The sequence below is a fragment of the Lepidochelys kempii genome, chromosome 5 (assembly GCF_965140285.1).
Source record: "Lepidochelys kempii isolate rLepKem1 chromosome 5, rLepKem1.hap1, whole genome shotgun sequence".
Lineage (NCBI taxonomy): Eukaryota > Metazoa > Chordata > Testudines > Cheloniidae > Lepidochelys > Lepidochelys kempii.
In genome coordinates this window covers 81,786,438-81,799,833 of record NC_136384.1, presented here as the reverse complement: position 1 = coordinate 81,799,833, position 13,396 = coordinate 81,786,438, and the positions used below count along the sequence as shown (strand labels likewise).

Sequence of the window (13,396 nt, the reverse complement as noted above, 5' to 3'; positions counted from 1 at the left end):
TGTAATTTATTCTGTAAAACACTTCAAAAAAGAGTAACAAGAGTAGCAATATGAAAAAGCTTCAAAGGTTTTACTTTTTATGAATATTCAAAAGTAAATTCCCACTTCATTTGCTTGTTGCTCTAGACCAGGGGTGGACAAACTACGGCCCATGGGCCAGATCTGGCCTGCCAGCCGTTTTAATCCGGCCCTCAAGCTCCTGCTGGGGAGCGGGGTCTGGGGCTTGCTGCACTCCAGCTGGGGAGCAGGGTTGAGGGCAGCTGCACGCAGTTCCCGGAAGCAATGGCATGGTCTCCCTCTGGCTCCTATGTGTAGGGGCAGCCAGGGGGCTCTACTCTGCATACTTCCCCTGCCCCAAGTGCCACCCCCGCAGCTCCCATTGGCCAGGAACCACGGCCAATGGGAGCTGCAGTGGTGATAACTGCAGATGGGGCAGTGTGCAGAGCCACCTGGCTGCGCCTCCATGTAGGAGCTGGAGAAGGGACATGCCACTGCTTCCGGGAGCCTCTTGAGGTAAGCAGCACCCGGAGCCTGCATCCTTGAGACTCTTCCTGCGCCCCTACCCCAGCCCTGATCCCCCTCCTGCTCTCTAAACCCCTGGATCCCAGTCCGGAGCACCCTCCTGCACCCCAAATTTCTCATCCCCAGCCTCACCCCAGAGCCCTTAGCCCCCTACGGCACCCTGAACACCTCATTTCTGGCCCCACCCCAGAGCCTGCACCCACAACCAGAGCCCTCACCCACCTCCCACACCCCAGCCCCAATTTTGAGAGCGTTCATGGCCCGCCATACAATTTCTATTCCCAGATGTGGCCCTCAGGCCAAAAAGTTTGCCCACCCCTGCTCTAGAATTACATAATGTTTATTAGGACACCATCACGTAGGGCTAAACACAAGCTTCTTTGTGGAGAAAAGGAAAATTTTGAACATTTAAAGAATGGAGCCTAATCTAACTCCATTTAAAGACAACTGTGGAAGTTGGATTGGGCCTTCAGTAGAAAGGTATTTAATGACCAAACTTGTCTGTGAACATTTTTTCTTTCTGTACTAAAATTGGAGCTCTTATGTGAATCTGGTTCCTTTTAAAATAAACCTGTAGCTTTCCAGTTCACACTCAAAGGTTATTTTTAAGCTGTTCATTTAGATGAAAATTAGTATGACTTGACCATAAAAAGATGAATCCACACTTCTTTTTTTCAGTTGCACAGATATACACTGTCTGCAGACAAAAGAAAAAATGTAGGGTTAAACCATGTAATTTAAATCAAATTTTAGAGAAAGGGGGAAGAGAAATCCTGACTTGTTCTTATATTTCTGAGTTGCAAATTACCTGTAAACTTGCTGAGAATAAAGAAAACAGGGAAAAAGAAAGAGGCTGCCTGAACTAATGAATGGGATTCATGAGCAGAGGTTAGCTGGCTTTGATTTAACTCAAATGTGGTATGAGATTGGTATTGAGTAACAAAGTGTTAGTTCATAAAAGGAGAAGACTTCCTTTCCTTACTTCTTAAATAGCACAAATAAATTGTCAGGCTTGAGAGAGCAACAAAACTATAGTCTTACCAGGTTTTGAATTTTAAAAATCAGTTTTTATTTTAAAAAAATGAGAAATCCCCATCACCATGAAACAACTCCTAAAAGATTGACTGTGGTATATTAATGGTTGCTACAGGACAATGTTCTAGTACTGAACTTTATTACAATATAATGTTTTGTCCAACCATCTCATAGTGAATTCAGTACTTCGATACTGCAATAACAGGTGTCTTAGAAAAAACGAAGTGAGATAAATCAATATTGGTGACGCTCCATTTAGAGTTAAATAGAAAATCCAAATTGTTTCATTATACGGTACTTCACTGTGAAAATTGCATTACTGGCCAAAGTAAACCTCTCTTTACAGAGTTTGATCCTGCACCTTTGAAGTTAATAGGAGTTTTTTGTCACTGACTCCACGGGGAACAGCATCATGTCCTTAGTGAAGTTAAGTGAAACACTGGCTTTGCTAAAAGACAATTATACCATAATTATCTGTATTCTAACTTCAATTTTAAAACACAATATTACTGTGAAATAAATGGCGGAAAACAAAGTGAAAAATCTGCAATTGACAAGCTAAATATAGAATCTCTGATACCTCTAGACTCCACATTTTTTCTGAAAGTTTGTTTTAAAGTATATGCCCTTTGGCTGAGACCTTGCATATCAAGTTTAACAGGGAAATGCTAACAATCCCTCAACTACTATAGTACCAAGAAGCAATGCTTTAATGACATTTACTCAAAAATAACAATAAGTGAATTATGTTTCCCTCTGGGCAGACATTGATGAATGCCAGACGCCAGGAATTTGCATGAATGGTCATTGCATCAATACGGAAGGTTCTTTTCGGTGTGAATGTCCACCAGGCCTGGCGGTTGGGGTTGATGGCCGTGTTTGTGTAGGTAAGTGAGACTTCTTCAATGAAAAGCAATTAGGACTTCTTATTATGATATATCAAAGTATAATATTTTAAAAAAATCAAGACATTCTTCTTGTTAATGTTGACATTTGTTGTTGATTAAAATAATTAATTATGTAGGATTCATTCTGCCACATGGTTGATAGTCTGTGATTACGGGATCTGTGTCTTTTTAAATACATTTCCATTCCTGAGTCAGTATTTTCACTTGTACATCTCACCCTTTCCTCTAGTGCTGGTCACTTACCCCAAATCATTGGAAAAAATAAACCACTTTGGTCAGGGGAGGGGAAGGAGTTGTATTTTTTTGAATATATTGTTTCTCTCATTTTCACCTCTTTATCTCATCCTATGAAGATCAAGTAAAGCAAACAATACTCCAGCAGGAGAAATATAGTAAGTTATCATAAAAATGCAACCTAAGTAAACATGATTTTATATGGACTCATAAATATTTCATAATCACTGTGTTTGGTGGCATGAAATTATGCTGCACAATGTGCTGAAAATTAGAAGATAAAAAAGATTAAGGAAAAAACTGAGGTTCTCTGTTCTTAAACTGAGGGTATCAAATAATGTAGCTCTCAGCTTCATCCAATGAAAAATCTTATGATTACTAACAATCCTTGAAAGAATGAATTCCTCCTTTGAAATACATGATTTTTAGTGGCCCAAATCAGGTGTGTGTGAAGTCTGAAAAATCATCATCATCATCATCATCATCATAGAAATTAGAGATAGAAAGGATGTGGTAGGTCATGCATAATTGTCCCTGACTGTGTAGTCTCCAGTGATCACTCTAATCCAGCTTTAACTCAGTCAAACAATCCTTGTCCTTGGGAAACGTCTGAGTCTCAATGGTATGACTAGAAGCTGCGAATAATGAGAGAAACCAAATCTCTAAATCTGCTGTGGAGAAGGAGCGAACAATTCCATGCAAGAATTCCTCCTGAGAATTAGTCCTGCATACGGGAGATCATTGGTTTAGGGGAAGTCCATTTGCCCATTGTTGTGTATGCACACACATATGGCTTATAAACTAACAGGAAATAAACTAAAAATAACACAATACTGTAAATGTGCATGTTCACTGTGCTTAATGATGTGTGTTGGAAAAATGGAAATTTAGATAATTATTGGGTATTAGCAGATGTTGTCTGATGGCTTTTTATCAGCTTTCTTTTGTGTAGCTCGCTGTTTGCTATTACCGAGGGATCAGATCGGAAGAAGAATGTGGTGGTACTTCACCAAAGCTGTGCCCACAATCTCAAAATAGCCGGATGTTCCTGCTAAAATAATCAGCAGTGAAGTAGTTAATTTAGCCAACATTTAAATTGTCATAATTATGCTTCTAAGTTAAGATAAATGTAGTTGAGATAAATAATACAGCAGTTATCAGCAAACTTAGAACTATTCAATCAGATCAAGGATAAAGAGATATAAAGAACCAAGGTTGAAGCATTCTGTTCTCTGCTGGAATTATGGCCCTGTAGAGGTTTCAGAGTAGCAGCTGTGTTAGTCTGTATTTGCAAAAAGAAAAGGAGTACTTGTGGCACCTTAGAGACTAACCACTTTATTTGAGCATAAGCTTTCGTGAGCTACAGCTCATTTCATTGGATGCACATTATAAGCCTGCACAACTAAGAACAATCCTGACTCTGAACTGGGCCCTGGGGTTGGGATAACACAAAGGTGGCTTAAAACTAATGTTCGCTCCATATACTGAAGACGTAGCCCATTATTCCTACCTGCCTGTCTACAGACACAGGAAGATTGTACTGCATCAGTTAATATTTGGAAGGGTATCTCTATAACCATAAGGGCTAAGCACTTTTATATTATTTTAAAACAAAAATTTTAATTCTGCAGAAGCTGGGGGATTACCAAAATAAAACCACTACAGTGTTCCACCAAGTACCAGCTCAGTCTAACCCCTTCAATTACAAACTCCATTTAGAAACTCCAATAGGAAAAGTCTGCATGGTGCAAGGAGTGAAAGGAAGTTCATGTGAAAAGCAGAATGTTCTTTTACTCTATTTCTAAATGAGAATACTAAATATGTACTGTATTTTAATAAATGCAGGCATTTTATTATAGTTAATTAAACCTATGCTAAGGTTTAAACCAAGAATTAAAAGTAAGAATTGTTCTCACTGATGTTGCAGCCATGATATTTGCTTATATCATGTTAATGAATATTGCCAATAAAGTACTGAAATGAGCACAGACAGCCTGAGATGGTAAACTCCCAGCACCATTCTTATTGTGTTAGGGATTTCACAATTAGGGCACAGTTGCAGAGCCAGCTTTAAGTACGAGCCAGGCAGCAACTTTTTGTGGTCCACACATTTTGGGGCTCAGGCCGGTCTGATCTCTCACTCTGGCAGTGAGACAGTAGTGGGAAGCAACCCAGTGTTCAGTTTTCTGTGCTCTCCTTTACCTCCCACCCGCAGCGTTCCGGCAGTTTGGGGCTTTTACAAATTGTAAGGCCAGCTTGGCACAGTATTTCACATACGAGCATATACAGCTGCACATATCTATATAATAAGATTCCTTGTTTGGAGAAGAAGGAGGGAGGAATCTTATGTAATAGCTTTGTGCTAGCTTGTGGTGAATTTGGACTAACCATCAGTCTAAAGAAGACATTGATTATGGCACAAGGTCTCTTGACTGCACCAGAAGTTTTAATAGCACCATGATAGAAATTGTGCACAAGTTATGCTATTTGGGAGTTACTGTATCGGATAACTTATCTCTAGATAACAAGATTAATTCTGGCATCAGAAAGGCGTGCACCACGTTCGGCCAGCTGACCAAGCACGTGGGAACTAACATTGAACACCAAGATACAGGTTTACCAGGCTTGCGTTCTGAGCACACTGCTGTATGGTGATGGACTGCCTCCAGCAGGCTTCAGCAAAGGCTAAACATCTTACATACCTGTTGTTTTCACTGTATTCTAAATATGAAGTGGGAAATGTCCATGACACCGAAGTACTTGAGAAAGCAAAATTGCCAAGCCTAGTCATCATTCTCAAACACGTATCTCTGCTGGCTTGGTCATCTGCATTGAATGCATGCTTTCCAAAGGATCTCCTTTATGGAGAACTTGCAGATGCTCTAAGGCTACTAGGCCAACCTAGACACAGGTTCAAGGACATTTTGCAAAAAGAATTTGAGAACGTCAGCATCAAGCTGGGAATATTCAGTTAGCACAGGTTACACCGGAGGACTGTGCTGCAGCAGGGAGTCAGAGACTGAAAAAAAGTGGTTGAGAGAGAGAGGAAAGTGAAGAGAGCAAAGAGGAAAGCACAACAGGCCTCAAGTGCTAGTAGTGCCCTGGTTTCATCCCTCTGACCCTGCATCTGCATTATCTGTGGCAAGGACTGTTACTTGAGAATTGCCTTTTTCTAGCCACTTGCGATGCTATAGCATGGCACACAGTAACTGAATGGCTTTGGAGCTTTCAAGATGGGCTGCTGCTACTTATGATGAAATTCCAGAATTGCCACTTTGTGTCACTCTGAAGCCCAGAATGTCTATTCAGTCAGTGTGAAGTAATATAAACAGCTACATGCATGTTCAGAGCTCTTTTTGTTTAGAATATCCTCAGATCCTGTCATTGCTGGGATTTGCAATCTGTTGCCATCCAGGTTTTAAGTTGTTGGCTATTTTGATTTTATGAATTACAGCTGTGTGACAGCTACGGAAAGGCATCTATCTATGTCATACCAAGAATTCTAGACAATTGTGATAGCAGAGGTAACTCAACTAATCAGTACTCTTACTCTCCAGTTGATTTGCATAGAGTAATTTCATTGGGTGTATGAGGGAGACTGCAGAGATGAGGGATTACTTGGCCCAACTGCCACTGTTCAGCCTATGCACGAATCAGCACAACTCTGCGAGAACCACATACACATTTGACCACCTCACTCATAGAGCCATACCCATGGGTTATCACTAGTACCTCTTAAAGATATACCATAAATATTACAGTTTCAACAGGAAATGCCCTTAAGATGCCAAGAAATCATGAAGCAGATTCATGACTCATTTGGGAATTTCAGTTTTACAAAAAGATGATATAATTGTTCCAGACATAAAGTAGGTTATTTCAAATAGTGTGTAACAAAAATTTCATTCATATGTAATCCTCTGGATAGAATTTCAAGGAGCCTGTATGGTGTTTAGAAAGTTGTATTCCAGGATCAGACACAGGAGCTTTCTATCTGACTATGCTACATGATTCATTGAATGATCTGAATAATATTATTCAGACATTATAGCTCCCAGAAAAGTATTTGTAATCTGAAAGTTATCACATTACATAGGGCTGATTTTATTTTATTTTATGTTAGTAGTACTCACAATGTCATAGGCATTTTGCTGAAAGGTGCATCAAAGAACTTACAATCAAAAGGCTCCTTTCTGCCACACTTACACTGAGTACTATCTTGCTTCAAGAGTAATGTCACTGAGTCTGATGGGACTTTTCATGGAGTAAGTTACTGTACAATTAAACATAAACATGCAAAATCAGCCTCCAATGACAGATGAGTTTGGAAAGAACATACACCACAGACGGGAACATATACTTGGAATGGGAACATTCAGATAACTATTTAGAGCCAAATTCTGTTCTTCGATGCAGGCACTTGGCTTTCAGTGGCTTATAAGTGAACCATCCTGGGTACAGGACAAAATGTATCCCTTTCACTGGATAAGATTCTGATTTCAGTTTCTTATTGAAAGAATATTCGTTCATATCCTTCCTAGTCTAAGAATACATAATTATTTCTCTGCCTCACCTTTCTTAGATACTCACATGCGCAGTACATGCTATGGAGGAATCAAAAAAGGAGTGTGTGTCCGCCCTTTCCCTGGGGCAGTGACAAAATCTGAATGTTGCTGTGCCAATCCAGACTATGGCTTTGGAGAGCCATGTCACCCATGTCCTGCCAAGAACTCAGGTAAAGTTGCATAATTCTTCTGATCTCACAGCTAACATAGACTAATAAGTCTGATTCAAAGCAGATTCATAGCATTTGTTTTCAAGGTAATCTAAACTTGTAGTATTTAATGTGAACAAAAGAAGAATGTTTTTCTATGTTCTTCCATGCACAGTGCTGTGTAGAGTGACTTCAGACCTGTCCAGACTATGTGAGAATTCAGGGAGTAGACACCAAGCTCTAGATAGATGCAGCAGGGCCTCATAATTATCTTTAAGTGTAGGGTGAGCCAGAAGAGGTTATGTTGGATAGGAGAAAAGGTACCTTACAGGCGTTGGACAAGGAGCTGTAGGTTCCCTAAAAAAATCAGTCCAGTGTAAAGTACAGTCACTATTCAGTTTTGGTAGTGGGGTTGATGTTCAAACCCCCCCCCCCTTTTTTTTTTTTAAATAAGAACTAGTTCACTCATCTTTAGTAACAGGAAAATGCAGAGAACATGAAGAAACAGTTTATTTGCCACAAATTCCCCTTGAAAACAGTATTCATATCACCATATTTTGGAGAACAGTCCATGTTGCTTTCTGGGGTGACATTGCCCTGTTGTGAAGCTGTCGAGGAGATGGTACTTTTGAGAGGATAATACCATAGTTTTCCTTTTAGTGTTTCATTCATGATGTCACAATTTTTATTCAAGTATGTACTTGGAGGTTTAGAACTAACTTTTTTTATACAACTTTTGTTTCAATTGAGTAGCCGAATTCCATGGCCTGTGTAGCAGTGGAGTAGGCATTACTGTGGACGGACGAGGTAATGTTGCATTTTTTTTCTTTATATATATGAGACATGAAAAATAATGAAAGTAAAACAAATATTCAAAAGTATAATTCAGCATTTGAATTTTTCATAAGATACAAGTGGCTAAAGGCTTTTTTCAAGATATGGTATGTTGTTTTAAATATGGTACAACATTAAAATAAATCAAAGGTTCCTAAGAAAGGATGAGAATTGTTCCCATCCAAGTCAGTAGTAAAACTCCCATCACTTCAGAGGGAGCAGGATGAGACCCTACTGGAGTACTTTCAGCAATAGAATCATAGAATCATAGAATATCAGGGTTGGAAGGGACCCCAGAAGGTCATCTAGTCCAACCCCCTGCTCGAAGCAGGACCAATTCCCAGTTAAATCATCCCAGCCAGGGCTTTGTCAAGCCTGACCTTAAAAACCTCTAAGGAAGGAGATTCTACCACCTCCCTAGGTAACGCATTCCAGTGTTTCACCACCCTCTTAGTGAAAAAGTTTTTCCTAATATCCAATCTAAACCTCCCCCACTGCAACTTGAGACCATTACTCCTCGTTCTGTCATCTGCTACCATTGAGAACAGTCTAGAGCCATCCTCTTTGGAACCCCCTTTCAGGTAGTTGAAAGCAGCTATCAAATCCCCCCTCATTCTTCTCTTCTGCAGGCTAAACAATCCCAGCTCCCTCAGCCTCTCCTCATAACTCATGTGTTCCAGTCCCCTAATCATTTTTGTTGCCCTTCGCTGGACTCTCTCCAATTTATCCACATCCTTCTTGAAGTGTGGGGCCCAAAACTGGACACAGTACTCCAGATGAGGCCTCACCAATGTCGAATAGAGGGGAACGATCACGTCCCTCGATCTGCTCGCTATGCCCCTACTTATACATCCCAAAATGCCATTGGCCTTCTTGGCAACAAGGGCACACTGCTGACTCATATCCATAGTATAGCGTAGTTAGCATTTAAAAAGAATACTTAAATAAAAAAGAAAATGTTATTTCTGTTCAATAGTGTAAGCTTATGGGCCTAGTTTTATCATTTTACAGGCTCTGATTTTTAGTGTCTTGCTGAAGTTGTAAGTAACGTGAAGTGCGTAAGCAGAGTTTGTAAATTCTCTGAGATGAATACTTTATGGTTTACTGACTGTATAAGCTCCACCAGTGCCACTTGGTGAGACTGAAAATCTCACAAGAGAAATAACCATTTTCCGCAATGCTGCAGTTTCGAACTATGGGAATTTGTATGAGGTCCTCTGTGGAGGTTACAGTCTTTGTTCAGTACCTAAAGGCTGTAACTCCTCACAAGGGATATAAGACCGATTGTAGTCTTTGCAAGGTGCCTGCAGAAGATTAATCTCTTCAAAATGGATTTTAATTTATATTTTATCCCTGGGAGGCCTGAACAAAATTGTAACCTTTGCTGTGGATCTCATACAAGTGAAAACAGGTTCGCAGAGGACCCTGCTGCTGCTTACTCTGAGGAACTTGGCTTGCTTAAACCATCCCCCAAAGCAGGGGAAAACTGAACCTCTTCAAACCGGAACCTTCTAACCCAACCAAAGCAGTGTTATCCTCCTCATCTGCTCCCTTTATTGAGAGCAGGCAGGAAATCCCTCTTACAGACAATTCTCATTCCTAGTCAAGTCCATTTGTCTCTCCATTCTAGTCATACTGACTTTACCACACTGCAGTAACAGTCACCCAACCCTGCTCCCTTCATTCTATTCATGAATAGAATAGAATAGAATAGATCCCTTCATGATCAAGGGACCTGGTTGCTCCCTGAAGACATCAGAAAAGTTAGGGCATAGGTGGGTACTGAACTTCTACCAAAAAAAACTCTCTTAAGGGAAAAGGATGGCCTGGACCTGTTAGGGGAAATCTGTGCTGCAGGGAGGTAGGATGTAGCATGAAATGTGCCCAACTGTTCCCCAAGATTTAGTCAAGGTTAGTGAACTTTGGTTATAGATTTGTAATAACACCATAAGTAGACAAGATTCCACTGATTTAAATTTTCTTATGAAAGCTTTGGATATCTTACAATCTTTAATGCAAGGTTAACAAAGTGTTTGAGTATGTATCTGTGTACACGTAAATTGCAGGCCAGATACTGATCTCAGATCATAGAATATCAGGGTTGGAAGGGACCTCAGGAGGTCATCTAGTCCAACCCCCTGCTCAAAGCAGGACCAATCCCCAAGTAAATCATCCCAGCCAGGGCTTTGTCAAGCCTGACCTTAAAAACTTCTAAGGAAGGAGATTCTACCACCTCCCTAGGTAACGCATTCCAGTGTTTCACCACCCTCCTAGTGAAAAAGTTTTTCCTAATATCCAACCTAAATCTCCCCCACTGCAACTTGAGACCATTACTCCTTGTCCTGTCCTCTTCTACCACTGAGAATAGTCTAGAACCATCCTCTCTGGAACCATCTCTCAGGTAGTTGAAAGCAGCTATCAAATCCCCCCTCATTCTTCTCTTCTGCAGACTAAACAATCCCAGTTCCCTCAGCCTCTCCTCATAAGTCATGTGTTCCAGACCCCTAATCATTTTTGTTGCCCTTCGCTGGACTCTCCAATTTATCCACATCCTTCTTGTAGTGTGGGGCCCAAAACTGGACACAGTACTCCAGATGAGGCCTCACCAATGTCGAATAGAGGGGGACGATCACGTCCCTCGATCTGCTCGCTATGCCCCTACTTATACATCCCAAAATGCCATTGGCCTTCTTGGCAACAAGGGCACACTGCTGACTCATATCCAGCTTCTCGTCCACTGTCACCCCTAGGTCCTTTTCCGCAGAACTGCTGCCTAGCCATTCGGTCCCTAGTCTGTAGCTGTGCATTGGGTTCTTCCGTCCTAAGTGCAGGACCCTGCACTTATCCTTATTGAACCTCATCAGATTTCTTTTGGCCCAATCCTCCAATTTGTCTAGGTCCCTCTGTATCCTATCCCTGCCCTCCAGCGTATATACCACTCCTCCCAGTTTAGTATCATCCGCAAATTTGCTGAGAGTGCAAACCACACCATCCTCCAGATCATTTATGAAGATATTGAACAAACAGATGCACCATTGTTAATCAGCACCAGTGTAAAAGAAGTTTAAGTGAGATAACAATCAGGCCCGGCATCCTTGTTGTCCTTTCCAGTGTTTCTGAATGGATCTATATAAGCCACAGGAATCAACATATAGAAAGAGTAATGTTTTGTTTTGTTAATGTGGAAAAAGTCCTGGATCCCATGAGATGAAATGTGCAAAGAATGGCTCTTCGGCCCTGAATCCATAGTCACTGCACTTAAAAAATATTTTGTGTTAGAGGCATTTCTGTGTGCAACTATTCCAAGATAAGATGTTTCACAGCATTAAATGTGTAATATAGCTGCATTAATTTTCTCTATTATATTGATACAGATATTAATGAGTGTGCATTGGATCCTGATATTTGCTCCAATGGAATTTGTGAAAATCTACGTGGTAGCTATCGTTGTAATTGTAACAGTGGCTATGAACCTGATCCCTCTGGAAGGAACTGTGTTGGTAAGTTATTTGAGGTATTAATTAATTATTAATGATTAAACTCACGTTGATTTTAGTGGAAGCAGGAGAGGGCCTTTAGTATGTGAGAGAAGTGGCTATTACCTTTAGCTACAATGAGAAAGCACTAAATCTCTTTAGAAAATCTACCCCTTTCAGTCTGTATATTCAGGAGCAACCGGTACTCTATGGGGACCACAGCATGAAATAAATGTCTCCTGAACCTCCTCTTCTGGTCTTCAAACAACATCCCAACCTCTCCAGGTTTGTCATCAGAAGCAAGCTCCCCACAGAACAGACCATACCAACTCAAAGCAGCACCAGACTCTGACAGAACAACAGATGCAAAACCTAGAGACACATCTCCAGTGTTGCGATGGTCAACACCTCCCACATGGGTCCTATGCAAGCCTATCACAATATGTAGTGTACCTCATCCAGTTCACTAAATGCCCCAGTAACAAGTATATGAGTGAAATGAGACAATCACTATGCTCTCTAATGAATTCACACAGAAAAATGCTAAAAGACAAAAACACCATATCGACTGTGGGTTCACCTTTTCACAAGGTGATCATTCTATATCTGACCTCTCAGTCCTCATCCTTAAAGGAAACCTGCACAACACCTGCAGATGACAAGCCTGGCATAACTTTGATAGACACTAAAAATCATGGACTGAATAGAGACACTGGTCTATTACAGCAGTCTATAACCCATTTAAACCACACACCTCACCCTGAGCTTTTCCCCCCTTTCTCCTTTTCGCCCATGACTGGAGAAGGGTTAACTGGCCACTTCCATTTGAAAGGTCCCATGAAATACCATAGAATCATAGGACAGGAATGGACCTTGAGAGGTCATCTAGTCCAGTCCCCTACACTCATGGCAGGACTAAGTATTATCTAGACCATCCCTGAAAGGTGTTTGTCTAACCTGCTCTTAAAAATCTGCAATGATGGAGATTCCACAACCTCCCTAGGCAATTTATTCCAGTGCCTACCCAGCCTGACAGGACGATTTTCCTAATGTCCAACTTAAACCTCCATTGATACAATTTAAGTCCATTGTTTCTTGTCCTATCCTCAGAGGTTAAGAAGAACAGTTTTTCTCCCTCCTCCTTGTAACAACCTTTTACGTACTTGAAAACGGTTGTCATGTGTTAACACTAAACAACCTGTTCTAGCTTGTACATAGCAGTGGCACTCTGTGGACATTTCCCAGACCTGAAGAAGAGCTCTGTGTAAGCTCGGAAGCTTGTCTCTCTCGCCAACAGAAGTTGGTCTAGTAAAAAATATTACCTTGCTCACCTTGTCTCTCTAATTACGTAATTGTCCTTTTTTGCTTCTTTTTAAAAAATTGTCAGTTAAAGAGGGGGATAGAACTTTTCTTTACTGTAACATTAACCTTGAGAAATCAAGCAGTCAAAACACAGGAAATACCAAAAGGTTGCTCCTACGGTTTTAAGTTGCACATACATTGTATGAGAGGAAGGATGGCTTTGTTAAAGCACTGAACTGGAACTCAGAAATGCTGAATTATTTTCTCAGCTCTGACACAGACTTCCTGTGTGACCTTTGGCAACTCACTTGGAGTCCAATTCAATGTCCACTGAAGTATGTTGGAATCATCTTATTGGTTTTGACTGAAAT

The 13,396-nt window shown here is 40.8% G+C and overlaps 1 protein-coding gene across 1 annotated transcript in view; it reads left to right on the top strand.

Moving 5' to 3' along the window:
- FBN2 (fibrillin 2) overlaps nucleotides 1-13,396 on the top strand; it is a 254,203-nt gene that overhangs the window by 112,935 nt on the left and 127,872 nt on the right. Inside the window, exons 15-18 of the mRNA XM_073344871.1 lie at nucleotides 2,322-2,444; nucleotides 7,282-7,434; nucleotides 8,167-8,220; nucleotides 11,622-11,747. Of these exons, the coding sequence (XP_073200972.1) occupies nucleotides 2,322-2,444; nucleotides 7,282-7,434; nucleotides 8,167-8,220; nucleotides 11,622-11,747 (456 nt within the window). The remainder of the gene's footprint in view (nucleotides 1-2,321; nucleotides 2,445-7,281; nucleotides 7,435-8,166; nucleotides 8,221-11,621; nucleotides 11,748-13,396) is intronic.